At 55.2% G+C, this 27,288-nt stretch overlaps 4 protein-coding genes across 6 annotated transcripts; 3 read left to right on the plus strand and 1 right to left on the minus strand.

Annotated features, from left to right (window-relative positions):
• The first annotated feature begins 200 nt into the window (after positions 1-200).
• On the plus strand, positions 201-4,137 carry LOC141476123 (butyrophilin subfamily 1 member A1-like). The gene is made up of 8 exons (XM_074164726.1): positions 201-273; positions 720-1,067; positions 1,573-1,854; positions 1,985-2,089; positions 2,303-2,323; positions 2,761-2,781; positions 3,022-3,054; positions 3,458-4,137. Exons 1-8 carry the CDS (start codon positions 201-203, stop codon positions 4,135-4,137), a joined length of 1,563 nt encoding a protein of 520 aa, XP_074020827.1.
• Positions 4,138-8,112: 3,975 nt separating this feature from the next.
• On the plus strand, positions 8,113-13,190 carry LOC141476153 (butyrophilin subfamily 1 member A1-like). The gene is made up of 8 exons (XM_074164756.1): positions 8,113-8,185; positions 8,686-9,033; positions 9,549-9,830; positions 10,158-10,262; positions 10,550-10,570; positions 11,411-11,431; positions 12,071-12,103; positions 12,511-13,190. Exons 1-8 carry the CDS (start codon positions 8,113-8,115, stop codon positions 13,188-13,190), a joined length of 1,563 nt encoding a protein of 520 aa, XP_074020857.1.
• Positions 13,191-16,051: 2,861 nt separating this feature from the next.
• LOC141476124 (butyrophilin subfamily 3 member A2-like) lies at positions 16,052-21,032 on the plus strand. Its single transcript, XM_074164727.1, is given in 10 exon segments — positions 16,052-16,078; positions 16,376-16,460; positions 16,921-17,268; positions 17,793-18,074; positions 18,401-18,505; positions 18,793-18,813; positions 19,267-19,287; positions 19,653-19,673; positions 19,913-19,945; positions 20,353-21,032. Coding segments are annotated over 10 exon segments (1,623 nt in total).
• Positions 21,033-21,394: 362 nt separating this feature from the next.
• On the minus strand, positions 21,395-27,288 carry LOC141476176 (C-type lectin domain family 2 member E-like). 3 transcript variants are annotated; one of them, XM_074164783.1, is made up of 7 exons: positions 26,987-27,288; positions 26,604-26,730; positions 25,082-25,248; positions 24,341-24,397; positions 23,902-23,994; positions 23,612-23,796; positions 21,395-22,990 (listed from the first exon to the last, which is right to left on the minus strand). In XM_074164783.1, exons 3-7 carry the CDS (start codon positions 25,104-25,106, stop codon positions 22,769-22,771), a joined length of 582 nt encoding a protein of 193 aa, XP_074020884.1. In that variant the 5' UTR covers positions 25,107-25,248; positions 26,604-26,730; positions 26,987-27,288; the 3' UTR covers positions 21,395-22,768. The 3 variants fall into 3 exon arrangements, with proteins under 3 accessions (XP_074020884.1, XP_074020885.1, XP_074020886.1); XM_074164784.1 differs by lacking the exons at positions 25,082-25,248; positions 26,604-26,730; positions 26,987-27,288 and adding an exon at positions 23,424-23,527 and having other exon boundaries at positions 21,401-22,990; positions 23,612-23,766; positions 24,347-24,377; XM_074164785.1 differs by lacking the exons at positions 21,395-22,990; positions 25,082-25,248; positions 26,604-26,730; positions 26,987-27,288 and adding an exon at positions 23,297-23,527 and having other exon boundaries at positions 24,341-24,476.

The raw sequence follows: 27,288 nt of genomic DNA on the forward strand, positions 1-27,288 counted from the left end.
CGGGAGCCGAGCGTGGATCCCCTCCTGCCCTCGACCAAGGGTTCCTTCCGATGTCAGGGTGCAGGTGGTTTGGTGGGATTTCTGGAGTGGTGTGGGGGGCAGGTGCAGCCGTTCTTCCCCATCCCCTCCGTGGTGGCTGTAACCCCCCCTTGCCCTCCCTCTGCCTCCCTTCCCACCCTCTTCTCCAGCTCCGGCTGCAGATGGGGTTCCCCACGAGCCCATGGTGCCTGCTCAGTCATTTCCTGACTCTCCCCCTCCTCCGGCTGGGATCAGGTAGGGATCCTGTAGGGCTGGGGGGGCTGATCGTGCTCCGTGTGGCAGATGTGGGGCAGGGATAGGTGCCGTGGGGCAGGAGGAGCTGAGCCCAGAGCTCGGCTGCGCATTGCTTTCATTTTCCCTTGGGCATCTTCAGTCCCATCCTGTGGCTGTCTCCCGAAGCGTTTGTCCCTTCTACCAGGGCTGGCTGGGGTGGAGGTCATTTTTGGGGTCGGGGTCACGATATTCTGGAGCAGTTCCCACCCCCAGAAAACCTCCTTCTCCTTTGAGTCCTCCCACTCCCTCTCCTGTTTCTCCAGTGTCTTTGGACCACACGGAGGGCAAAGCAACACCCATGGGATGGAGAGGGCACCGCTCACGCCAAGCTGGCCCCTTGCCATGTGATGCCCGTAAATTAACATGAGTGCAATCTCTGTCTCTCTGTGTCCTTCTCCGTCACCCAGCGGAGTTCAGAGTGGTGGGACCAGGACAACCTCTCCTTGTTACCGTGGGGCAGGATGTTGTGCTGCCGTGTCACTTGTCCCCACGTGTGGATGCTCGGAGCCTGGAGATCAGGTGGATCCGGCACCAATTCTCTGAAACGGTGCACCTCTACCGAAACGGAGAGGACCACTATGGCGAGCAGATGGAGGGATACGCTGGAAGGACAGAGTTGTCCAGAGATGGTCTCTCCAGTGGGAGCCTGGACTTGCGAATCTCTGGCTTGAGACCCTCTGATGATGGCCTGTACGTCTGCACTGTGCAAGATGCTGCCTCTTATGCAGAAGCTATGGTGGAGCTGGAGGTGTCAGGTTTGTGGCCTCTATGGTGTTTACTGGGGATTTTCCAGGTGTCCCTGGGTTGGTGTGTCCCTCCCAGAGCTTTGTCCCATCCTCACATCCATCCATTCAGTGCCAAAGGCCAGGAGCTGTTGAAAGAGGTCAGGCATGAGGAGGCTTTTCCCGTCCGTGCCTGTCCAGGCTCCGTGGTGCTGGAGGAGTTTTTGTGGCAGAGCAGCACAGACACGGTGGCTTTGGGTCTCTGTGGTGTCCTCATGATGCTGTGTCGATGCAGAGATGCTGCCAAAGCTCGGCTGCTTGATGGTCCTCTGCCAGGCTGTTCTATGGGAGATCTGGGGTCATTTGGCATCAGTGCTCTCCGGTTGATGCAGATGTTGGGGTGGGTTTGGCGGTGTGAGGAGCACATGGCCGGCCACAGCCCCCTGGGCACCCTGTGATGTGTCTGGTCTGGGATTCGGTCTTGGCCTTTGAGCTGGGTCCATCCCTAACTCAGGGCCTTCCCGGGCTCTTCCCCCAGCCATGGGCTCTGTCCCTCTCCTCTCCCTGGAGGCTTACGAGGACGGAGGCATCCGGGTGGTGTGTCGATCGGCCGGCTGGTACCCAGCACCGGAGCTGCTGTGGAAGGATGCCGGTGGGCAGCTTCTCCCCTCGGTCTCCCAGAGACGTTCCCCTGATGAGAGGGGCCTCTTTGAGATCCAAGATGTCATCGTTGTGAGCGGGAAGGGAGAGGGGAATGTGTCGTGCGTGGTGAGGAACAGCCGCCTGGAGCTGGAGGAGGTGTCGTCCCTGCACATCTCAGGTGCAGGATGGCAGCAGGGCTGGGGTTGGCCACACTGCTTGGGGGGGTTTGATCTCAGGGGGGGTGAAAGAACATCAGGGGGTGCAGGAAGTCAAGGAGGGCCTTTTCCTAGTGTTTTTTTGTTTCTCAGCTCCCTTTTTCCACAATGCCCGTCCCTGGATGGCAGCTCTGGGGGTGTTCCTCCTGGTTTCAGTGGTGTCAACTGCCCTCAGTGCTTATCTCTTCCGAAGGAAAGGTGAGTTTGCATCACCATAACGTTTTGCCTTTATTAAGGAAGCTCTTTGGGCAAAGGAAGGATGGGGACAAGGACATGGGGTATGGGTGGGAGGAGAGGGAGCATGGGCAGAGCATCTGGCTGGTGGGAAGGTCCAAGGGACCCTGGGCAGATGGTCCCAGTGACAAAGCAGCTGCTCTCCTGACCTCCTCTTCCTCTGCCTTTGCTTTCCAGTGGTGCAGTCCAGAGAACTGGGTGAGTCCTTCTGGTCCCTGCCACCAGCAAAGCCTCCTGAGAAAGGAGACCCCACAAAGGGATGTGACTTTGGGTGGTTCTTGATGTTTCTGTGGTCATTGATGTGGGTTGATGGAGCCCAGAAGGGGATTGGAGGGCACTGGGGTTGGGAACTGGGCACAGGAGGTGTCCTGACTCATGGGAAGAAGCAGGGAGTACTGAGTGAGCTTAAATGAAGCTGACCCTGAAATCTCTGCTTAAGACAGGCATAACTGCGGAGTGCCTGGGTGGGCTGGGGTGGGGATAGGAGTGCAGGGACGCCTCCCTGTGGACCAAGGGGACTTTTCCCATCCCCTAAATATAAGGAGTTTGGGCTCAGCCAGAGCTCTGCCCTCTCCCGCCAGGGGTTGAGAAGCTGTCCGCTCTGATCACTCATTGCTTCTGTTTTTCCTTTCCAGAGCAACGAGATGCAGCACTGGGTGAGTCTCCATGAGCTCCTCCTGGCTTGATGCCCTCTCCCAGGTGCTCTGTGCTTGGCCCTTTCTCGTCTTGCCCTTCCTCTCCATCCCTGCATCCCTGAGTCCGTTCAAACCCCAAGGGGATGTGTCTGTGGGGCGTGGGCAGCTCTGGGACACCAGAGCAGGGCTGGACCCTCTCCCCTGACCAGAGCCACTGGGGACCAGCCATGGGACATGACCTGCTCTTGTCTCTCCTTGTAGCTTGGAGAAAGTTTCTGCTTCCTGAGAATCCAGGTAATCTGTATTTTTATTTTTTTTATGTTGTTTTATGGGTGGTTCTTCTCCCTTTCCCTCTGTGCGAGGTGTAACTGGGCTGTCCAGTGAAGGGACTGGCCATGCCTGGGCGTGTTGGTGACTCACGTCCCCCAGACCATGGCACTGGGATGGATCTCACCCTGTTTTCTTGCCGTTCCACCCCGTTCTGAGTTACACCGTGGTGCCCCAGAGGTGTCATCTTCCTCAAAGGTCCCACGAGGGCCTCTTCCCATGGGACTGAACTCAGCGGTGGCCATGGTGGGGATGGAGAGGAGGAAGGAGTTCCCCAGTCTCCTGCCCCATGGGGCACATCCTGGCCCTGTGGTGGTGAAACCTGCCCAGGACTGAGCGCTGATGCGCTGGCTCCTCCTGTTCCCTGCAGATGTGGTGACCCTGGATCCAAACACGGCTCATCCACAGCTTGGCCTGTCGGAGGATTTGAGAAGTGTGAGATGTGGAGCCACATTGCAGAACCTGCCTGACACCCCTGAGAGATTTAGTTGTTGGCGCTGTGTGCTGGGCCAGGAGAGGTTCCGTGAGGGGAGGCACTGCTGGGAGGTGGAGGTGAAGGGGGAGGTGGGAGGTGATTCATGGTGGGGTGTTGGGGTGGCCAGAGAGTCCGTGGAGAGGAAGAGGGAAGTGTTCCTGAGCCCTGAAGAAGGGATCTGGGCAGTTTGGCACTGGGAAGGTCAGTTCAAGGCTCTCACCTCTGCTCGCACCCACCTGTCCCAGTCCCCACTCCCCAGGAGGATCTGGGTCTCTCTGGACTGCACACGGGGGCTGGTGACTTTCCTCAACGCCGACACCGGGGGCGAGATCTTCACTTTCCCACCAGCCTCATTCCACGGGGAGACCCTGCACCCTTGGTTTTGGGTGGGAACATGGAAAACTGAGCTGTGCCTCAGTGGCAGCACCCCCCAGAGTCTCAGCCCCACTACCAGCCCTACCAGAGCTTCCAGCACCCCCTGCCCTTCTCCAGAGACTCCCTGCTCTCCTCTCCTGGCCCCTGCAGGAGATGTCCCTCTCTGCCCTGCCCCAGCTGAGGGAGAAGAGGGGGAGTGAGGGACAGGGGACAGGGGCTGGTGTGGGGTCCCCCACAGTGCTGGGAGGTTCTCAACAGGGGGAGGTTGTCCTCATTTCAGCTTTGATGGAGTTAATTTTCTTCTAGTAGCTGCTGATGTTTGGATTTAGTGTAAGAATGACCTTGATCACTCACATTTTTATACGTGGCTGAGAAATGTTCACATCAGTCAAGGGCTTTTCCAGCTTCCCTTTGCAGTCGAGAGGGAGCACGGCCAGGACGAGGCAGCCAAAGGGATATTCCACCCCACAGACATCCTGCTGGGCATAGAAACAGGGGCTGCTGGGGGGCTGGGACACTCAGTTGCTGCTGGGGATGGGCTGGGCAATCAGTCCTCAGGTGCTGAGGGCAACTGGTGTTGTATCCCTTTATTTTGTATATTATTTTACGATTAATAATGTTATTTTACCCTACCGTAACTGCTGTCTTAAAGTGTTCTCTTTATTCCAACCCACGAGGTGTTTTCCCCTCCTTTTCTCCCTCTCCTCTCCACCCTGGTGGGGGAGTTTGGGGGTGGAGTGAAGGAGCTGCTGGCTGGGGTTCAAACATGCTGAGGGGCAAGGGACCTCTTCGACTGTCATGGACTCTCCTGGAACCCCTTGAATCCCCTTGAAACCTCTTGGAAGCCCCATGGAACACCCTCAACCCCTTGTATCCCCTCGGATGCCCTTGCAACCCTTTCAACCCCCTTAGAACCCCTTGGAATCTCTTGGATCCCCTTCGACCCCCTTCCATCCCCTTGAATCTCTTTGACTCCTTGAACCCTCTTGCATCTTCTTGGATCCACTTGAAACTCCTTGGAACCCCTTGGCACCTCTTGGATGCCCTCGCATTCCACTTGGAACACCCTCCAATCCTCTCCAGTCCCCTGGAACCTCTTGGATCCTCTTGGATCCCCTCGGTACCACTCGGAACCCTGCTTGGAACACCTTGAACCCCTTGTATCCCCTCGGATCCCCTTGCAACCTCTTCAACCTTTGGGAAGCCCTCTTGGACCCCTCTGGAACCTCTTGCAACCCCTTACAACCCCTTGCATCCCCTGGGCTCTGCCCGACACTGTACTAACTCTGAGCATCCTCCTGCCCCCATGACCCTTTTCTGAAGAAAACTGCTTTTTCTCTACCCAATTCCCTTCCCACTTGGGCACTGGCTGAAGATGGCTGTGCCTTTTTGTTTATTTGGGGGATTTTTGGCTCTTCGTGTGACAACATGTTTGTCCCAGAGCAGCTTTAGGTGGTGCAGCAGAAGAGGAAACTTCTGAGAGTGGAAGGAATTCCCATCCTGGGGCTATTTTATAGCGATATTTCATGTTATTGACAGCTGCTGCTGTGGGGACCGGGGGGTGGCCCTGGACTGGGGACTGGGGGTGGCTGAGCCCAGTGTGATGCGGGAAGAGGCAGGGGGATGTGGGGAAGGGGCTGGGGTGTGTGGGAACCGAGAACAAAGCCCAGATGGGGCATCCTGGAGTCCCGGGGCTGGTTCCCATGATGGGATCCGATGAACGGATCCACTCCAGGTGATGCTGCCGTGCAGGTAAAGGGGGGAGGATGCCTGGAGCTGGCTCTGGAACACCCCCACACTGCACCGACCTGGGAGGTTATAGGCCCTCTTTATCTCCCCTTCTCCTTAGTCCCCAACCCCTAGGGATGGATACGGGTCCCTGAGACCCCTCGGGGTTCATCCTGGTCCCCCTCCCTACAGCTGGGTATGACCCCAGGGACCCCCCCGGAGCTGGGTATGACACAAAGGGACCCCCTCCTTAGCTGGGTATGTACCTACCCCTATGGGAGCTATGGGTAGAGCTCCCCATGAACCTCCCTGCACCCCTTACTTTGGGCATGGGCTCCCCATGCAGATGGTGGGACACTGGGGACAGCAGGGGACACATCCTTCCCAGGCATCTGAGGTTCCCAAGGTGACAGGACACAGCTGGGGTGTCCCGACACTCAAAGCCCCCCCAACCCCATCTTGTCCCCTCATCTCTGGCTCCCCACATGCTCCTGGCTGTTGTGGGGCTGCAGGGACACTTCTGGGCTACTCTGCCATGTCCAAAAAATCACAACCAAGCTCTAATTGCAACGTCCTCACCCAAATGCAGGTCTTTTCCCTTCCTTATTTCTATTTTTTCCTACCAGAAACCCAGAAGAAGGGATTTAGGGTAAATTTCAGGTTGAGGCCGAAATGGCCCACGACAGTGAGAGATGCTCTCCCCCCACCTCTCGTTCCTGGCAGAGGAGGAGGAGAGAGAAAGAGATTCACAAGTTGAGCAGGAACTAAACTACTTTAATGAGATATTAATAACAAAATGAAAAGGAAAGGAACGAAATAGATACAGTATCTATAAAACTGTATCAATCTCCCAAGATGACGTCACCGTCAGGCACTGGGGAAGCCCCAGCCTGGACTCAGCAATGGGTGGGAACTGGATTCCGGCTCCGGGATCAGGAATGCAGGGATTGGGATCAAAAGCAGATGAACAGGGTCCATCTCGGACATCAGCCACTGGAGAAAGAGCTGCCCCTTTGATCCCTCGGCTTTTGTACGGAGCGTGGGGGAGATGGGATGGAACACCCCCTTGGTCAGTTTGGGGTCCCCCCTCCTGTCCCCTCCGCTCCCTGGACGAGGCTGAGCTGAGACGTAGAATTACTCAATGGAAAGTTGGTTCTCTTTTACCTCAAACTGGGACAGGAGCTTGTCCTGGTCTCCCTCCCCACATCTGGGGATGACCCCAGGGACCCCCCCAGAGCTGGGTATGACACCCCCTGATGTGTTCCCCCCCCCCCCCTTTCTGTGGGTACAGCGCCCCCCCCAAAACCCTCCTCCACCCCTTATTTTGAGCATGGTCTCCCAATGCAGAAGGTGGGACATTGGGGACAGTAGGGGACATGATGTCCCCAGGGATGTGATGTCCCCAAGGTAACAGGGCACAGCTGGGCTGTCCCGACACTTGAAGGCCCCCCCCCCCCCCACCATCTTGTCCCCTCGTTCCCAGCTCTCCACAAGCTCCCAGTTGTTGTGGGGCTGCAGGGACACTGTTGGTCTCCTCCGGCATGTCCAAAAATCACAACCAAGCTCTCAGCTCCACAAGATGCCTCCCAAAAAATCATTATCCTCCTTCATTTTCTGTTCTTTTTCACTTTTTTTTGGTTCCTGGGACTGATAGGCTGCCGAGTTTTCCTCCTGAATACAAATGTCCTGAAACACCAATAAAAACCCCCAAGAGATGGACGGAGCAGAGCCAGCGCAGGTGGACGATCCATCATGGTCTGGTTGGGAATTCGCTCCTTCTTTTGTGACAACGGCCGTACACAGGAAATTCAGCCCTTTGGGGGAAAAAAACCTGCTTATTTATGGGTGCAAAACCTCACCGAAGTCTCTGTCCCAGCACAGGCTGCTGGGAGAGGTGCAGCCCTAAGAAAAGCCACCTCCACCCCCTCCCATCCAGGAACGGGGAGGGTGATGGGTTCCCTTTGGTGCTTTGCCCTTGGCAGTTTATTTTATGACTCTGGAATTGCTGATGTGGATCATCTCTGGATGCAGAACCTGAGTTCACGACGTGGGAGGTGGAGCCTTAAACCGCACCCTGGAACCGGGTAAAGGTTGGAGATGTTGGGTGCAGCTCCTACACCTCGGGTGAGTGAATTTCCTTTCCACAGGGGATTAAGAATATTTAATGAATTTAAAGTCTTTGGAAGGGATTTTGAGTAAATCCCGGGGAGGGCAGTGGGGCAGAGGAGGGGCTGCACCGGGAGCCGCGCGTGGATCCTGTCCTGCCCTGCCCTGCCCTCGACCAAGGGTTCCTTCCGATGTCAGGGTGCAGGTGGTTTGGTGGGATTTATGGAGTGGTGTGGGGGGCAGGTGCAGCCCTTCTTCCCCATCCCCTCCGTGGTGGCTGTAACCCCCCCTTGCCCTCCCTCTGCCTCCCTTCCCACCCTCTTCTCCAGCTCCGGCAGCAGATGGGGTTCCCCACGAGCCCATGGTGCCTCCTCAGTCATTTCCTGACTCTCCCCCTCCTCCGGCTGGGATCAGGTAGGGATCCTGCAGGGCTGGGGGGGCTGATCCTGCTCCGGGTGGCAGATGTGGGGCGGGGGGGGTGCCATGGGGCAGGAGGAGCTGAGCCAAGAGCTCGGCCGTGCATTGCTTTCACTTTCCCTTGGTCTGGTAATGCCACATGTCCATTGCCCTGGGAGATCTTCAGTCCCACCCTGTGGTGCTCCCCCAAAGCCTTTGTCCCTTCTACCGGGGCTGGCTGGGGTGAGGTGGGGGTCATTTTCAGGGTGGGTGTAATTTTTTGGGGTGAGGGGCACAACTTTCTGGAGCAGGACCCCACCCCAGGAAACCTACTTCTGCTTTGAGTCCTCCCACTCCCTCTCCTGTTTCTCCAGTGTCTGCGGGCCACTGGGAGGACAAAGCAACGCCCGCGGGATGGAGCGGGCACCGCTCACGCCAGGCTGGCCCCTTGCCATGCGATGCCTGTAAATTAACGTGGGTGCAATCTCTGTCTCTCTGTGTCCTTCTCCGTCACCCAGCGGAGTTCAGAGTGGTGGGACCAGGACGACCTCTCCTTGCCACCGTGGGGCAGGATGTTGTGCTGCCGTGTCACTTGTCCCCACGCGTGGATGCTCGGAGCTTGGAGATCAGGTGGATCCGGCACTTGGTCTCTGAAACGGTGCACCTCTACCGAAATGGAGAGGACCACTATGGCAAGCAGATGGAGGGATACGCTGGAAGGACAGAGTTGTCCAGAGATGGTCTCTCCAGTGGGAGCCTGGACTTGCGAATCTCTGGCTTGAGACCCTCTGATGATGGCCTGTACGTCTGCATTGTGCAAGATGCTGCCTCTTATGGAGAAGCTACAGTGGACCTGGAGGTGGCAGGTTTGTGGCTGCTGTGGTGTTTCCTGGGGATGTTCCAGGTGTCCCTGGGTTGGTGTGTCCCTCCCAGAGCTCTGTCCCATTCTCATGTTGATCTATTTAGTGGCAAACGCCAAGTGCCATTGAGAGAGGTCGGGTGTGAGGGGTCTCTTCCCATCCGTGCTTACCGAGTACGCACGTGGTGCTGGAGGAGTTTTTGGGGCAGAGCGGCACAGACGCGGTGGCTTTGGGTCTCTGTGGTGTCCTCATGATGCTGTGTCAATACAGAGACGGTGCCTTGAGGTGCCAAAGCTCAGCCGCTGGGTGCTCCTCTGCCAGGCTGTTTTATGGGAGATCTGGGGTTATTTGGCATCAGTGCTCTCCGGTTGATGCAGACGTTGGGGTGGGTTTGGTGGTGTGAGGAGCATGTGGCCGGCCCTACAGCCACCTGGGCACCCTCTGATGTGTCTGGCATGGGGTTCTTGGCCTTTGAGCTGGGTCCATCCCTAACTCAGGGCAACCCTGGGCTCTTTTCCCAGCCATGGGCTCTGTCCCTCTCCTCTCTCTGGAGGCTTACGAGGACGGAGGCATCCGGGTGGTGTGTCGATCGGCCGGCTGGTACCCGCCACCGCAGCTGCTGTGGAAGGATGCCGGCAGGCAGCATCTCCCCTCGGTCTCCCAGAGACGTTCCCCTGACGAGAGGGGCCTCTTTGAGATCCAAGATGTCATCGTTGTGAGTGGGAAGGGAGAGGGGAACGTGTCGTGCGTGGTGAGGAACAGCCGCCTGGAGCAGGAGCAGGTGTCGTCCCTGCACATCTCAGGTGCAGGATGGCAGCAGGGCTGGGGTTGGCCACGCTGTTTGGGGGGGGTTTGATCTCAGGGGGCTGGAGAAACATGCGGGGGGTACGGGAAGGGGAGGGGGTTGCACCCACAGGTGAGTTTTAGCACAGGAGATGACCTGAGCCTGGTGTGCTTCAGGGGAGCTTTGGGGTGTCCATGGGATGGGGAGGAGGATGTCTCCTTGAGCCCAGGGCTCCAAGCACAAGGCTTTAGGAGCTGGAACTTTGGGGTTGTTTTGGCTTTTTTCTTCTCCTCACACAGGGGAGTGTAAAATGAGGCCTTTTCCTGATGTTTTTTTTGTTTCTCAGCTCCCTTTTTCCACAATGCCCGTCCCTGGATGGCAGCTCTGGGTGTGCTCCTCCTGCTTTTACTGATGTGTTTTGGTGTCATTGCTTATCTCTTCCGAAGGAAAGGTGAGTTTGTGGTGGGGGGGATGGAGTGGAGGGGCTTGGGGTGGAGTGAGGCCCATGGATGTACGCAGAACGGGATCAGAGTTGTGTCAGAACAGGTTTTGCCTTCATTAAAGAAGCTTTTTGGGCAAAGGAAGGATGGGGACAAGGACACAGGTTGTGGGTGGGAGGAGAGGGAGCATGGGCAGAGCATCTTGCTGGTGGGAAGGTCCAAGAGACCCTGGGGAGATGGTCCCAGTGATGAAGCAGCTGCTCTCCTGACCTCCTCTTCCTCTGCCTTTGCTTTCCAGTGGTGCAGTCCAGAGAACTGGGTGAGTCCTTCTGTCCCCTGCCACCAGCAAAGCCTCCTGGGAAAGGAGCCCCCTGGGAGGGAGGTGTCTTTGGATGGTTCTTGATGTTTCTGTGGTCATTGATGTGGGTTGATGGAGCCCAGAAGGGGACTGGAGAGCACTGGGGTTGGGAACCAGGTACGGGAGGTGTCCTGACTCATGGGAAGAAGTGTGGAGCAGTATTGAGTGAGCTTAAATCAGGCTGAGCCTGAAATCTCTGCTTAAGTCAGGTGTAACTGCGGAGTGCCTGGGTGTGCTGGGGTGGGGATAGGAGGGGAGGGAGCCCCCCACACTCCCAGGAACCAAGGAGACGAGACTTTTCTTGCTTCCCAAAGAGAAGGAGTTTGGGCTCAGCCTAAGCTGTGCCTGCTCACTCCATGGGGTGAGAAGCTGTCCCCTCTCATCGCTCATTGATTTTGTTTCTTCCTTTCTGGGGAAACAAGATGCAGAACTGGGTGAGTCTCCGTGAGTGCCTCCTGGCTGGGTGTCCTGTCTGGAGTGCTTTGTGCTTGGCCCCTTCCCCTCTTGCCTGTCACCTCCATCCCTGCATCCCATGGGTCTGGGGAAACGCCGAGGAGATGTGCCTGTGTGGCTGGGCATCTCAGGGACACCAGAATGAAGATGGACTCTCTCCCCTCACCAGAGTCTCTGGGGAGAGTTTGTGGGACTTGACCAGGCTGGAGGGAGCCATTCACAGGGTTTGGGGGGTGTTTTCCCACTCCCCAGAAAGGAGGAGTTTGGGATCTTCCCACTCCTGTGGTTGCAGGTGTGATGAGATGATGTTTTTTCTGATCACTCATTCTTCTGTTTTTTCTTTTCCAGGGAAACGAGCTGTAGCACTGGGTGAGTCTCCGTGAGCTCCTCCCAGTTTTGTGTCCTCTTCCTGTCTCTCTGTGCTCAGTCCCTTCCCCTCTTGCACATCCCCTCAATCCCTGTATCCCTTGGGTCAGGGGAAACCCCCAGGGGAGGTGCCTGCAAGGGTGGGCAGCTCAGGAACACCAGAGCAGGGTTGGACCCTCTTCCATACCCAGAGTTCCTGGGGACCAGCTGTGGGACATAACCAGGCTGGAGGGAGCCATTCACAGGCTTTGGGGGTCTGTTCCAAGTCCCTAGACAGAAGTAGTTTGGGATGTGCCCAAGCTCTGCCCACTCCGAAAGGATTGGCCGTGGGGTGAGAAGCTGTCCCCTCTCATCACTCATTGCTTCTGTTTTTCCTTTCCAGAGCAACGAGATGCAGCACTGGGTGAGTCTCCGTGAGTTCCTCCTGGCTTGGTGTCTTCTTCCTGCCTCTCTGTGCTCAGTCCCTTCCCCCTTGCACGTCCCCTCCATCCCTGCATCCCCTGGGTCTGGGAAACCCCAAGGGGATGTGTCTGTGGGGGGTGGGCAGCTCTGGGACACCAGAGCAGGGCTGGACCCTCTCCCCTGACCAGAGCCACTGGGGACCGGCCATGGGATGTGACCTGCTCTTGTCTCTCCTTGTAGCTTGGAGAAAGTTTTTGCTTCCTGAGAATCCAGGTAATGTGGATTTTTTAAAATTATTTTATGTTGTTTTATGGGTGGTTCTTCTCCCTTTCCCTCTGTGCGAGGTGTAACTGGGCTGTCCAGTGAAGGGACTGGCCATGCCTGGGCGTGTTGGTGACTCAGACCCCCCAGACTACGGCACTGGGATGGATCTCACCCCGTTTTCTTGCCCTTCCACCCCATTCTGAGTTACACCGTGGTGCCCTAGAGGTTCCATCTTCCTCTAAGGTCCCACCAGTGCCTCTTCCCATGGGACTGAGCTTGGTGGTGGCCATGGTGGGGATGGAGAGGAGGAAGGAGATGCCCACTCTCCTGCCCTTGGGGCACATCCTGGCCCAGGGGGGGAGTGAAACCTGCCCAGGACTGAGCGCTGATGCTCTGGCTCCTCCTGTTCCCTGCAGACGTGGTGAACCTGGATCCAAACACGGCTCATCCACTGCTTGTCCTGTCAAAGGATTTGAGAAGTGTGACATTTGGAACCACAACGCAGAACCTGCCCAACAACCCCGAGAGATTTAGTTATTGGTTCTGTGTGCTGGGCCAGGAGAGGTTCCATGAGGGGAGGCACTGCTGGGAGGTGGAGGTGAAGGGGGAGGTGGGAGGTGATTCAGTGTGGGGTGTTGGAGTGGCCAGAGAGTCCATGGAAAGGAAGAGGAAAGTGTTCCTGAGTCCTGAAGAAGGGATCTGGGCAGTTCGGTGCTGGGAAGGGCAGTTTGAGGCTCTCACATCTACTCGCACCGTCCTGTCGCAGTCCCCACTCCCCAGGAGGATCTGGGTCTGTGTGGACTGCACACAGGGGCTGGTGACTTTCCTCAACGCCGACACCGGGGGCGAGATCTTCACTTTCTCACCAGCCTCATTCCACGGGGAGACCCTGCGCCCCTGGTTTAGGGTGGAAACATGGAAAACTGAGCTGTGCCTCAGGGGCAGCACCCGCCAGCCCCTCAACCCCACTTCCAGCCCCACCAAAGCCTCCAGCAAACCCCGTCCCTCTCCAGAGACTCCCTGCTCTCCTCTCCTGGACCCTGCAGGAGATGTCCCTCTCCGCCCTGCCCCAGCCCAGGGAGCAGAAGGGGAGTGAGGGGAAGGGAACCGGGGCTGCTGTGGGATCCCCCACAGTGCTGGGAGGCTCCGAGAAAGGGGGGTGTCCTTGTTTCAGCTTTGATGGAGTTAATTTTCTTCTAGTAGCTGCTGATGTTTGGATTTAGTGTGAGAATGACCTTGATCACACACATTTTTATACGTGGCTGAAAAATGTTCACATCAGTCAAGGGCTTTTCCAGCTTCCCCTCGCAGCCGAGAGGGAGCACGGCCAGGACGAGGAAGCCAAAGGGATATTCCACCCCACAGACGTCCTGCTCGGGATAGAAACAGGGGCTGCTGGGGGGCTGGGACCCTCCATCACTGCTGGGGATGACATTGGCTATCAGTCCTCAGGTGCTGAGGGCAACTGGTGTTGTATCCCTTTATTTTGTATATTATTTTACGATTAATAATGTTATTTTACCCTACCGTAACTGTTGTCTTAAAGTGTTCTCTTTATTCCAACCCACGAGGTGTTTTCCCCTCCTTTTCTCCCTCTCCTCTCCACCCTGGTGGGGGAGTTTGGGGGCGGAGTGAAGGAGCTGCTGTCTGGGTTAAAACATGCTGAGGGGCAAGGGACCTCTTGGACCCTCATGGACTTTCCTGGAACCCATTGTATCCCCTTGCAACCTCTTGGAAGCCCCTTAGAACCCTTTGGGTGCCCTTGGAACCTCCTGGATCCTCTTTGACCCTCTTTGATCCCCTTGGATCCCTTGGACTCCTTGAACCTCTTGCATCTTCTTGGATTACCATGAAACTCCTTGGAACCCCTTGCCGCCTCTTGGATCCCCTCGGATTCCACTCAGAACCCCCTCCAATCCCCTCAGATCCCCTGGAACCTCTTGGATCCCCTTGGATCCCCTCAGTACCACTCAGAACCCCGCTTGGAACCTCTTGCAACCCCTTGTATCCCCTCGGATCCCCTTGCAACCCCTTCAACCCCCTTAGAACCCCTTGGAATCTCTTGGATCCCCTTCAACCCCCTTCCATCCCCTTGAATCCGTTCGACTCCTTGAACCCTCTTGCATCTTCTTGGATCCACTTGAAACTCCTTGGAACCCCTTGGCACCTCTTGGATGCCCTCGCATTCCACTTGGAACACCCTCCAATCCTCTCCGGTCCCCTGGAACCTCTTGGATCCTCTTGGATCCCCTCGGTACCACTCAGAACCCTGCTTGGAACACCTTGAACCCCTTGTATCCCTTCGGATCCCCTTGCAACCTCTTCAACCTTTGGGAACCCCTCTTGGACCCCTCTGGAATCTCTTGCAACCCCTTACAACCCCTTGCATCCCCTGGGCTCTGCCCGACACTGTACTAACTCTGAGCATCCTCCTGCCCCCATGACCCTTTTCTGAAGAAAACTGCTTTTTCTCTACCCAATTCCCTTCCCAGTTGGGCACTGGGTGAAGACGGCTGTGCCTTTTTGTTTATTTGGGGGATTTTTGGCTCTGTACGTGGAAGCATCTTTGTCCCAGAGGAGCTTTAGGTGGTGCCGCAGAAGAGGAAACTTCTGAGAGTGGAAGGAATTCCCAGCCCGGGGCTATTTTACAGCGATATTTCGTGTTATTGACAGCCGCTGCTGTGGGGACCGGGGGTGGCCCTGGATCGGTGACCGGGGGTGGCTGAGCCCAGCAGGATGTGGGAAGGGGCAGGGGGACACGCAGGAAGGGGCTGGGGCTGCGGGAACCAAGAACAAAGCCCAGACTGGGAATTGCCGGCTACCGGGGTCAGTTCCCATGACCGGAGCAGGTTCCGATAAACGGATCCGCTCCAGGTGATGCTGCCGTGCAGGTAACGGGGGGAGGATGCCTGGACCAGGCTCTGGAACCCCCCCATGCTGCACCAACCCGGGAAGTTATGGGCCCTCTTTATCTCCCCTTCTCCTTATTCCCCCGCCCGCTAGGGCTGGGTACGGGTTCCTGACACCCCTCGCGGCTCACCCTGGTCCCCCTCCCCACATCTGGGGATGACCCCAGGGACCCCCCCGGAGCTGGCTATGACCCCCCCTGGTTCCTACCCCTATGGGAGCTATGGGTACAGCTCCCCATGAACCTCCTCGCAACCCTTACTTTGGACATGGGCTCCCCATGTATATGGTGGGACATTGGGGACAGCAGGGGACACGTCCTCCCCAGGCACCTGAGGTCCCCTAGGTGACAGGGTACAGCTGGGGTATCCCGACACTCAAAGCCCCCCCAATCCCATCTTGTGCCCTCATTCCTCGCTCCCCACAAGCTCCCGGCTGTTGTGGGGCTGCAGGGACACTGCTGGGCTCATCAGCCATCTCCAAAAATCACAACCAAGCTCTCAGCTTTACATGATTCCCCCAAAACAAACCTTATTATCCTTCATTTTCAGTTCTTTTCCTCCTTTTTTTGGTTCCTGGGACCGATGGACTGCTGAGTTTTCTTCCCAAATAGAGAAATATCTTGAAACACCAATAAAAACCCCCAAGAGATGGATGGAGCAGAGGCAGAACAGGTGGCGATTCATCGTGGTCTGCTTGGGGGTTTGCTCCTTCCTTTTGACAATGTCCGTACACAGGAAAACCAGCCCTTTTTGGGGAAAAAGAACCACTTATTTATGGGTGCAAAACCTCGCCAATGTCTCTGTCCCAGCACAGGCTGCTGGGAGAGGCGCGGCCCTGGAAAAAGCCACCTCCAGCCCCTCCCATCCAGGAACGGGGAGGGTGATGGGTTCCCTTTGGTGCTTTGCCCTTGGTGTTTACTTTTATGACTGTGGAATTGCTGATGTGGATCATCTCTGGATGAAGAACCCGAGATCACAACAATATGGGAGGTGGAGCCTTAAACCGCTCCTGAGAATTCTGGACCTTGGAACCAGGCAAAGGTTGGAGATGTTGGGTGCAGCTCCTACACCTCGGGTGAGTGAATTTCCTTTCCGCAGGGGATTAAGAATATTTAATGAATTTAAAGTCTTTGGAAGGGATTTTGAGTAAATCCTGGTTAGGGCAGTGGGGCAGAGAAGGGGATGCACCGGGAGCCAAGCGCTTGGTCCTGCCCTTGACCGAGGGTTCCTTCTGACGTCAGGGTGCAGGTGGTTTGGTGGGATTTCTGGAGCCTCATTGGGGGTAGGTGCAGCCGTTCTTCCCCATCCCCTCTGTGGTGGCTGTAACCCCCCCTTGCCCTCCCTCTGCCTCCCTTCCCACCCTCTTCTCCAGCTCCAGCAGCAGGTGGCGTTCCCCACGAGCCCATGGTGCCTGCTCAGTCATTTCCTGACTCTCCACCTCCTCCAGCTGGGATCAGGTAGGGATCCTGCAGGGCTGGGGGAGGCTGATCGTGCTCCGGGTGGCAGATGTGGGTCACGGGAGGTGCCGTGGGGCAGGATGAATTGAGCCCAGAGCTCAGCCGCGTATGGCTTTCACTTTCCCTTGGGCTTGTGATGCCACATGTCCATTGCCCTGGGACATCTTCAGTCCCACCCTGTGGTGCTCCCCCAAAGCCTTTGTCCCTTCTACCAGGGCTGGCTGGGGTGGGGGTCACGATATTCTGGAGCAGATTCCCACCCCCAGGAAGCCTCCTTCTCCTTCAAGTCCTCCCCCTCCCTCTCCAGTTTCTCCAGTGTCTTTGGGCCACTGGGAGGGCAAACCAACACCCACAGGATGGAGCAGGCACCACTCACGCCAAGTTGGCCCCTTGCCATGCGATGCCTGTAAATTAACATGGGTGCAATCTCTGTTTCTCTGTGTCCTTCTCTGTCACCCAGCGGAGTTCAGAGTGGTGGGACCAGGTCGACCTCTCCTTGCCACCGTGGGGCAGGACGTCGTGCTGCCGTGTCACTTGTCCCCACATGTGGATGCTCGGAGCTTGGAGATCAGGTGGATCCGGCACCTGGTCTCTGAAACGGTGCACCTCTACCGAAACGGAGAGGATCTGGTCGGGGCACAGATGGAGGAATACTCTGGAAGGACAGAGTTGTCCAGAGATGGTCTCTCCAGTGGGAGCCTGGACTTGCGAATCTCTGGGTTGAGACCCTCTGATGATGGCCAGTACGTCTGCATTGTGCAAGATGCTGCCTCTTATGGAGAAGCTACAGTGGACCTGGAGGTGGCAGGTTTGTGGCCGCTGTTGTCTTTTGTGGGGATGGTGCAGGTGTCCCTGGGTTGGTGTGTCCCTCCCAGAGCTCTCTCCTATTCTCATGTTGATCTATTTAGTGGCAAACGCCAAGTGCCATTGAGAGAGGTCGGGTGTGAGGGGTCTCTTCCCATCCATGCCTGATCAGGAGGGAGTACGCACGTGGTGCTGGAGGAGTTTTTGGGGCAGAGCGGCACAGACGCGGTGGCTTTGGGTGTCTGTGGTGTCCTCATGATGCTGTGTCAATGCAGAGACGGTGCCTTGAGGTGCCAAACCTCAGCCGCTGGGTACTCCTCTGCCAGGCTGTTTTATGGGAGATCTGGGGTCATTTGGCATCAGTGCTCTCCGGTTCCTGCAGACGTTGGGGTGGGTTTGGTGGTGTGAGGAGCACATGGCCGGCCACAGCCCCCTGGGCACCCTCTGATGTGTCTGGTCTGGGATTCGGTCTTGGCCTTTGAGCTGGGTCCATCCCTAACTCAGGGCAACCCTGGGCTCTTCCCCCAGCCATGGGCTCTGTCCCTCTCCTCTCTCTGGAGGCTTACGAGGACGGAGGCATCCGGGTGGTGTGTCGATCGGCCGGCTGGTACCCGCCACCGCAGCTGCTGTGGAAGGATGCCGGCGGGCAGCATCTCCCCTCGGTCTCCCTGAGACGTTCCCCTGATGAGAGGGGCCTCTTTGAGATCCAAGATGTCATCGTTGTGAGCGGGAAGGGAGAGGGGAACGTGTCGTGCGTGGTGAGGAACAGCCGCCTGGAGCAGGAGGAGGTGTCGTCCCTGCACATCTCAGGTGCAGGATGGCAGCAGGGCTGGGGTTGGCTGCGCTGTTTGGGGGGGTTTGATCTCAGGGGGCTGGAGAAACATGCGGGGGGTACGGGAAGGGGAAGGGGTTGCACCCACAGGTGAGTTTTAGCGCAGGAGATCACCTGAGCCTGGTGTGCTTCAGCGGAGCTTTGGGGTGTCCATGGGATGAGGAGGAGGATGTCTCCTTGAGCCCAGGGCTCCAAGCACAAGGCTTTAGGAGCTGGAACTTTGGGGTTGTTTTGGCTTTTTTCTTCTCCTCACACAGGGGAGTGTAAAACGAGGCCTTTTCCTGATGTTTCTTTTGTTTCTCAGCTCCCTTTTTCCACAATGCCCGTCCCTGGATGGCAGCTCTGGGTGTGCTCCTCCTACTTTTACTGATGTGTTTTGGTGTCATTGTTTATCTCTTCCGAAGGAAAGGTGAGTTTGTGGTGGTCGGGATGGAGTGGAGGGGCTCAGGGTGGAGTGAGGCCCATGGATGTACGCAGAACGGGATCAGAGTTGTGTCAGAACAGGTTTTGCCTTCATTAAAGAAGCTTTTTGGGCAAAGGAAGGATGGGGAGAAGGACATGGGGTATGGTTGGGAGGAGAGGGAGCATGGGCAGAGCATCTTGCTGGTGGGAAGGTCCTAGAGACCCTGGGGAGATGGTCCCAGTGATGAAGTAGCTGTTCTCCTGACCTCCTCTTCCTCTGCCTTTGCTTTCCAGTGGTGCAGTCCAGAGAACTGGGTGAGTCCTTCTTGCCCCTGCCACCAGCAAAGCCTCCTGAGAAAGGAGCCCCCATGAAGGGATGTGTCTTTGGATGGTTCTTGATGTTTCTGTGGTCATTGAATTGGGTTGATGGAGCCCAGAAGGGGACTGGAGAGCACTGGGGTTGGGAACTGGGCACGGGAGGTGTCCTGACTCATGGGAAGAAGTGTGGAGCAGTATTGAGTGAGCTTAAATCAGGCTGAGCCTGAAATCTCTGCTTAAGTCAGGCCTAACTGCGGAGTGCCTGGGTGTGCTGGGGTGGGGAATAGGAGGGGAGGGATCCACTCACACCCCTGGGATCCAAGGAGACGAGACTTTTCCTGCTTCCCAAAGAGAAGGAGTTTGGGCTCAGCCCAAGCTCTGCCTGCTCACTCCATGGGGTGAGAAGCTGTCCCCTCTCATCACTCAATGATTTTGTTTTTTCCTTTCCAGAGCAACAAGATGCAGCACTGGGTGAGTCTCCATGAGCTCCTCCTGGTTCCATGTCCTCTACCGGGTGCTTTCTGCCTGGCCCCTTCCCCTCTTGCCCGTCCTCTCCATCCCTGCATCCCATGGGTCCAGGAAAGCCCCGAGGGGAGGTGCCTGGGAGGGTGGTCATCTTGGAGACACCAGAGCAGAGATGGACCCTCTCCCCTCACCAGAGACTCTGTGGAGAGTTTGTGGGACTTGACCAGGCTGGAGGGATCAGAGGGTTTGGGGGGTGTTTTCCCAATCCCCAAAAAAGAGGAGTTTGGGATCTGCCCACTCCTGTGGTTGCAGGCATGTGATGAGAAGATGTTCTCTCTGAACACTCTTTACTTCTGTTTTTTCTTTTCCAGTGAAAGGAGCTGCCTCACTGGGTGAGTCTCCGTGACCTCCTCCTGGCTTGGTGTCTTCTTCCTGCCTCTCTGTGCTCAGCCCCTTCCCCCTTGCACGTCCCCTCCATCCCTGCATCCCCTGGGTCTGGGAAACCCCAAGGGGATGTGTCTGTGGGGGGTGGGCAGCTCTGGGACACCAGAGCAGGGCTGGACCCTCTCCCCTGACCAGAGCCACTGGGGACCGGCCATGGGATGTGACCTGCTCTTGTCTCTCCTTGTAGCTTGGAGAAAGTTTCTGCTTCCTGAAAATCCAGGTAATCTGTATTTTTTTTTTTAATTTTATGTTGTTTTATGGGTGGTTCTTCTCCCTTTCCCTCTGTGCGAGGTGTAACTGGGCTGTCCAGTGAAGGGACTGGTCATGCCTGGGCGTGTTGGTGACTCAGACCCCCCAGACCACGGCACTGGCATGGATCTCACCCCGTTTTCTTGCCGTTCCACCCTGTTCTGAGTTACACCGTGGTGCCCCAGAGGTGCCATCTGCCTCCAAGGTCCCACCAGTGCCTCTTCCCACTGGACTGAGCTTGGCCATGGCCATGATGGGGATGGAAAGGAGGAAGGAGATGCCCACTCTCCTGCCCTGTGGGGCACATCCTGGCCCAGGGGGGGAGTGAAACCTGCCCAGGACTGAGCGCTGATGCTCCGCTCCTCCTGTTCCCTGTAGATGTGGTGACCCTGGATCCAAACACGGCTCATTCTGAACTTGTCCTGTCGGAGGATTTGAGAAGTGTGAGATACGGACCCGAACAGCTGAACCTACCCGAGATGCCCGAGAGATTTAGTTATTGGCGTTGTGTGCTGGGCCTGGAGAGATTCTGGGAGGGGAAGCACTGCTGGGAGGTGGAGGTGAAGGGGGAGGTGGGAGGTGATTCATGGTGGGGGGTTGGAGTGGCCAGAGAGTCCGTGGAGAGGAAGAGGAAAGTGTTCCTGAGCCCTGGAGTAGATGTCTGGGTGTTGTGGTACTGGAGAGGGCAGTTTGAGGCTCTCACCTCTCCTCCCACTGTCCTTTCCAAATCCCTGGTCCCCAGGAGGATCTGGGTCTGTCTGGACTGCACACAGGGGCTGGTGACTTTCCTCAACGCCGACACTGGGATTGAAATCTTCACTTTCCCACCAGCCTCATTCCACGGGGAGACCCTGCGTCCCTGGTTTAGGGTGGGAAAAGTTGAAACCCAGCTGTGCCTCACGCGCAGCACCCCCTAGAGTCTCAGCCCCACTTCCAGCCCTACCACAGCTTCCAGCACCCCCTGCCCTTCTCCAGAGACTCCCTGCTCTCCTCTCCTGGCCCCTGCAGGAGATGTCCCTCTCTGCCCTGCCCCAGCCGAGGGAGAAGAGGGGGAGTGAGGGGCCGGGGACAGGGGCTGCTGTGGGGTCCTCCTTGGTGCTGGGAGGCTCTGAGCAGGGTGAGGTGTCCTTGTTTCAGCTTTGATGGAGTTAATTTTCTTTCTGGTATGGGCTCTGTTTAGGATTTAGTGTGAGAATGACATTCGTCACACATTTTTATACGTGGCTGAGAAATGTTCCCATCAGTTCAAGGGCTTTTCCAGCTTCCCCTCGCAGCCGAGAGGGAGCACGGCCAGGACGAGATGGCCAAAGGGATATTCCACCCCACAGACCTCCTGCTGGGGATAGAAACAGGGGCTGCTGGGGGGCTGGGATCCTCCATCACTGCTCGGGATGGGATGGGCAATCAGTCCTCAGGTGCTGAGGGCGACTGGTGGTGTATCACTTTATTTTGTATATTTTTTTACAATTAATAATGTTATTTTCTTCTACCGTAACTGTTGTCTTAAGCCGTCTTTATCCATAGAATCATAGAATGGTTCGGGTTGGAAGGGACCTTAAAACTCATCGAGTTCAAACTCCCCTGCCCTGGGCAGCAACACCTCCCACCAGACCAGGTTGCTCCAAGACCCCCAACTTCCCTTGAACCCTTCCAGAGATGGGGCAGACACAGCTTCTCTGGGCAACCTGGGCCATGGTCTTACTCATTTCTTCCCAATATCATATTCTTCCCAATATCTCACTCATTTCTTCCTCATTTCTTCCCAATATCTCATCTAAATCTCCCCTTTTTCAGCTTAAATCCCTTTCCCCTCATCCTATGGCTCCCCTCCCTGATCAAGAGTCCCTCCCCAGCTTTCCTGGAACCCCCTTGAGGGACTCGAAGGGACTTGAAGGTCTCCCCAGAGCCTTCTCTTCTCCAGGCTGAACTCCCCCCAACTCCCTCAGCCTGTCCTCACAGCAGAGGGGCTCCAGCCCTCCCAGCATCTCCGTGGCCTCCTCTGGCCCCGCTCCAACAGGTCCCATGTCCTTCTGCTGTTAGTGGCCCCAGAGCTGGAGGTAGCACTGGGGGGAGGGGTCTCCCCAGTGTGGAGCAGAACCCCTATCCACCAACACCCCCAAGTCCTTCTCCTCAGGGCTGTTCTCCAGGCATTCTCCTCCCAGCCTGCCTTTGGGCTTGGGACCCATGTGCAGGACCTTGCACTTGGCCTGGTTGCACTTCATGAGGTTCACATAGTCCCACCAGGTCTCTCAGCGGCAAAATTCCTGAGGGTGCCCTCAAATCCCAGTGTCCATGTCTCCAACAATGATGGTGACCAGCGCTGGTCCCAGTACTGACCCCTGAAGAACACCACTTGTCACTGGTGTCCCCTTGGACATGGGAGCTGTTGACCACAGCTCTTTGAGTGCCGCCATCCAGCCAGTTCCTCATCCATCCATCAAATCCATGATTTTCCAATTCTGGGACCAGGATTTCCTGGGGGACAGTGTCAAAACACAGCTCAGGGCAGCCGTTGGGTGGCTCCTTGGGGGGGGTGTCTTCCAAGAAATTCTCTTTTTATTTCTCCACTTTGCCTTTCAGCTCCTCCAAATCCACCACAAAAACACCCCCAAAAGACACCAAAAGCAGGGAGTTTTTCAAGCCTTTGGAATATTCCTCGATATTCCCAACTGCAAAATCCAGAAAGACACTAGAGGTCAGGCTAAGAGTAAAGATCCTTTGGTCAGGGCTCCGTGTCGTCGTCTCATTTCTCCTTTTTTAATTTAAAATATAAATAAATAGACACTATGAGGACTCACTGCCACATGGAGGGGGGGTTAATAACAGCTCGGGGTTGATCTTCTCTGTGGAGGGGGGGAGTTTTCAGCTGAAATTCAGGATTTCTGGATCCTTCTGGATCCTGCCAGGGTGTTTTTGCAGGTGGCTGCAGAGGGAATATTTCGTCTGGGAGCACCAGTCGCTGCTGATCCCGTCCTGATTGATATAAGCACATTGTCCCATGCCCCGGACATCGAACCTGCCCCCAATAAATGAAAAAAAAAAAAAACAATCAAAACTTTTAAGGGAAGAACACGGGTCGGCGTCAGCCTCAAATCAGCATCTGAGCATCTCCCACAGGGGTTTAACGGCACTGGGAGGAGCAGGGACCCCCCCATCCCACCAAACAACCCACCCCACAGAGAATAAAAACCGCCTCCCACTCCATAAAAAGGGAATATTTTCAGTTGGTTGATCCCGGGGGGTGGGGGGTGTGTTCATCCAGGGATGTCCTTGACTCCCTGCCAGGACAAATCCACGGACCATGGTCCACGTGCTTCACTTCAAGGAAAAACCGGTGTTTAATTGCTCCCACCTCATTAAATTGATATGTATTTTTATCTTCTGGCATTGAATCCCTGACCCTCAGCCCAGGACATGGTTACACCCTCCAAGAGAAGCCAGGGACGTACAAATTGTTGTAGAGAGACCCGTTAAACCATTTCCAAGGTCCAGAACTTTCCCTGCGGAGCCCGATCCAATAGTGTAAGGAACTCCCGTAGCGCAGGAGGAAATACTGGAGGGGGATAAAAAGGAAGCATCCTTTGTATCCTTCCCCGAAGCTGTGGACACCCCAGTTCCTCAGGGATTTCTCATTTACCAGCTCTTCCTGGCTGTCGATGGTGGCCAAATGGGCTCCAAGAGCGAGGCAGGAGCTCGCGCTCCCATTCCAATCCGCTTCCTCCTCCAGGAAGTAAAAACACTTCTCCCCGAAACCGATCCCCTTTTCCCAGCAGCTGGGAAGGACGGGAGGAGGGCAGTTCGGGCAGGAGGGACATTTTTTAACTGGAAAGAAGAAGAATATATTCCCCTGTGGCTGCACCCGTGTTTTTTTCTCCGGGGGAGGAGGAAATTTGGGTGAGGGAGATCCCTCCATCCTCAGCCACTTACCCGCCAGGGAGATGATGGTGAGAAGCAACACCGCCACCACCAGGGTGACCCCGATGGGGACCTTCTTGTCCTTAAGGCACTTGAGGCTAAAATCTGGGGACAAACGGGCGTGGAAGAGGCACGGAGCAGCCCCCAGGCTCTTCTAACCCCCCCCACCACCACCATGGTGCCTTCAGCACCTTAAAACACAGCCACAAAGCGCGGGGAGGCGGGGGGCAGGCTCAGTTTGGGGGTGCTTTTATCAGCTTCCAAGGATTTTTAGGGCTCCCCGACCCCATTCCATTCTCTCCATCCCCCATCTCAACCACCAGACCCAGCGCTTGCCTCGCCCACCCTCCCCCCCCAGTTATTTTAATTCAATTTTAACTGCCCGGAGGACACTAAAACCCTGCCACGATCTGCAAAAACAGACTATCCCCAGCACAAAACTGGTTCTTACTGGTGCCTTCGTCCCTTGCTCTCCGCTGCGACGGCATCGTCACAGGCGAGTCTTCGCCTGCCCAAAAGCAAGAATGAAGGGACTTATTGTTCACGCTGTGAAGTTATTCCATGGGAAATGAGTATTTTCTACCCCCAAGGGGACAAAAAAACCCCACCCATTTCCCTTCATTTATGCTTCATGTAAATGTCAGGAAAGGAAACGATTTCATGGTTTCCACCCTTAAAAAAACAACAGGATTTGCTTTATTTTTCCAGGCTTGATTTTATTGGCTCCTGCTGGCTCTTGTTTGTGCTGGAGAGGCGTTGTCCCAGTCGGAATCTGACTTGTTTGGGTGGGAAAGGACCTTAAAGACCACCCAGTTCCACGGGCAGGGACACCTCCCACCAGACCAGGTTGTCCTCCCACCGTCCAAGCTGGCCTTGAACATCTCCAGGGATCCCCAGCTTCTCTGGGCAACCCCTTCCAGTGTCTCCCCCACCCTCAGAATAAAGAATTTCTCCCCAGTATCTCATCTAAATCTCCCCCTTTTCAGTTTAAAACAGGTCGTCCCCCCCTCGTCCTGTCGCTCCCCTCTCCGAAAAATCGCTTCCCCACTTCTCCAACTCCAAGGTGGGACCCTCAGGTGGGGCTGGATAGTCCTTCAAACCCAGTGGAGCCGCAGAAACCACCCCCCCCCCCCCCCGCAATGTGGGGCAGCTCTTAAATCCTCTAAAAAAAGAGGGTTTTGTGCTCAAGTACCTGCGTCACCAAGAGCTTCTGCCATCCCTAGGGCCACTGAAGGGATAGAAGGACCCTTCGGGGACAAGCGTGTCCCTCAACTCCACCACCACCAAGGTCAGCTGGATCAAGAAGACCCCAAGAACCAGCCAGGTCCTTCTCCAGCTCCGGGGATTTGCCAGGATGCTCTGAAAATAAAATGATAAAAAGCTCATAATCCCCTCCAAAACCTCGGTGTTTCTCGGCACAGCCCTTTTTTCCCCTAAATATCTTACTTTTCTCAAAGCTCCTTTTCTTCTTTTCACGCTGTTTAATGTTCACGCTGAATTCTTGCTTCTCACAACCTCCCACAAACGCCTATTTGTCTACAATCTTCTTACAAATTAGGTTTTTTTTCCCTAAATTCTTCAGATTTTTAACCTTTTCCTGGATTTTTAACCTTTTTCTAAAGCCCACGGTAAAACAGACAGACTCCAGTCTCTCTGAAGAGGAATAAAATTGGTCCCCAAAGAAAATAGTTAAATATTTGCATTTGCAAGAAAATATTCAAGTAAACAGGGTAAGAATCCACCAATGCAAAGCAGAAAACCCCCAAAAAGCCCTTGAAATCCCCAGCAGCTGCACCTCCTCTAAGAGCTTCTGTATTTACTAAAAATATAAATATAAAACCTGGTAGGACGGTTTCCAGGTGCATTTGTTTATTAACAACAGCGAAATGCAAATTAAAACAGCTGCATTTTGGACCTTCCTCATTGTGCAGCGAGAATCTTCCAACCTTTATGTTCATAAAAGTAAGAATCAAAAAAGATATTTTAGTTTTTTTCTTCCCAATCGTTTCGATTTTTGAAAGTTTCATGGATGAAGCGGTTTTGGGTGTCCCCAACACCCAAACATGAAATTATTCCTGCCCTGGAGCTTGGTGAGGTTTGGGGTAAAACAGCAGGTGATGGAGGAAAAGTTAAAAAAAATAAATAATAAGTGAGGATGGAGGGAAAATACTCCCAAATACACTGGGCTTATGGTAAAATAAAGAACTTTGTGTCCCAAAAAGCACGTTAAAAATATTAAAAGGAGAATATTATTCTCATTCATGGTCTTGGGAGGGGGAAACATCGTTGCCGGGTGAAGAAACGTCTGGAAAGGGCACATGGATATGAATAAAAAGTGCTTTTGTCTCATGCCCGAGGGCGAAAAATCCAGGATCCTGCCCCAGCAACAGCCGAAAACTGCAGCAAAAAGAGAATAATCCCCTTTTCAGTCACCAAAAAGGAGAAAAATACACTTTTTGGCCACCAAAAAGAGAGAAAAATCCACTTTTCAGCCCAGAATTTCCCTCCTCCCTCAGATTTAGCCCAGAAATTGCTGGAATTTGAGAATTAAGCTCAAATCCAAACTGCTATGGCCCAAATTCTGCTGCCCCCCCCCCCCCCCCCCTTTTTTTTTCCTGAAGGTTTTTAAGGCTCATGGCCCCAGAACTCAGCAGGGAAAGGTGCTAGGTGCTAGGCTGGAAACCCACCAAATCCCAGTTTTCCCAGTTCCCCACCAGCTCAAGATTTTTCAGCCCACGGCGGTGGCTGGAGGCAGGATGACACCCCCGGATTGTCCTTCTTCTTGGGGTGGGGGGGTGCCCCCGGGATAAGAATCTCTTCTCCCATCCCGTCTCTTGCCTCCTACAGATAAACATAAAGCTTTTTAGATGTTTTTTCAGCGCCCCCCACCAAAAAAAAAAAAGAATGAAATAAATACTGAGCCAGAGGTGGACAATAAACAATAGCCGGACAATAAAACAATCAGAAAATAAAAATAAAGGAAAAATGTAAAAAGAAAACAAGCAGAAAATAAAACCCAGAGGAAACACTCCCTCCCCACCCCCAGCACCATCAACACAAACCAGCTCAAAACGGATTTAATTATGGAATTATTTACCTTCTGCTTCTCCCTCCTGCAGCAGTAAGGGCTGGGGGGAACTGGGAGCTGCTACCCCAAGCAAAAAAGGGGGGATGGAGGCAGAACCACAAACACCCCCGGAGGGCTTTTTCCACTCTTTTCCTCCCTCCCAGCTTTTTTCAGCCCCGTCATTAAGTGATTTTCAGTCTGCTCAAGCTCCTTTTTGGATTAAAGCAGCTGCTTCTACAATAAATAGCAAGGTGTCTCCAATTCCTGTCCTCCTCAGCTGTCCAACCGCTACTTCCCAGAGCAGTATGAGTTAATGTATTGCCTGAAGCCCT

Source organism: Numenius arquata, chromosome 28, assembly GCF_964106895.1.
Source record: "Numenius arquata chromosome 28, bNumArq3.hap1.1, whole genome shotgun sequence".
Taxonomy (NCBI): domain Eukaryota; kingdom Metazoa; phylum Chordata; class Aves; order Charadriiformes; family Scolopacidae; genus Numenius; species Numenius arquata.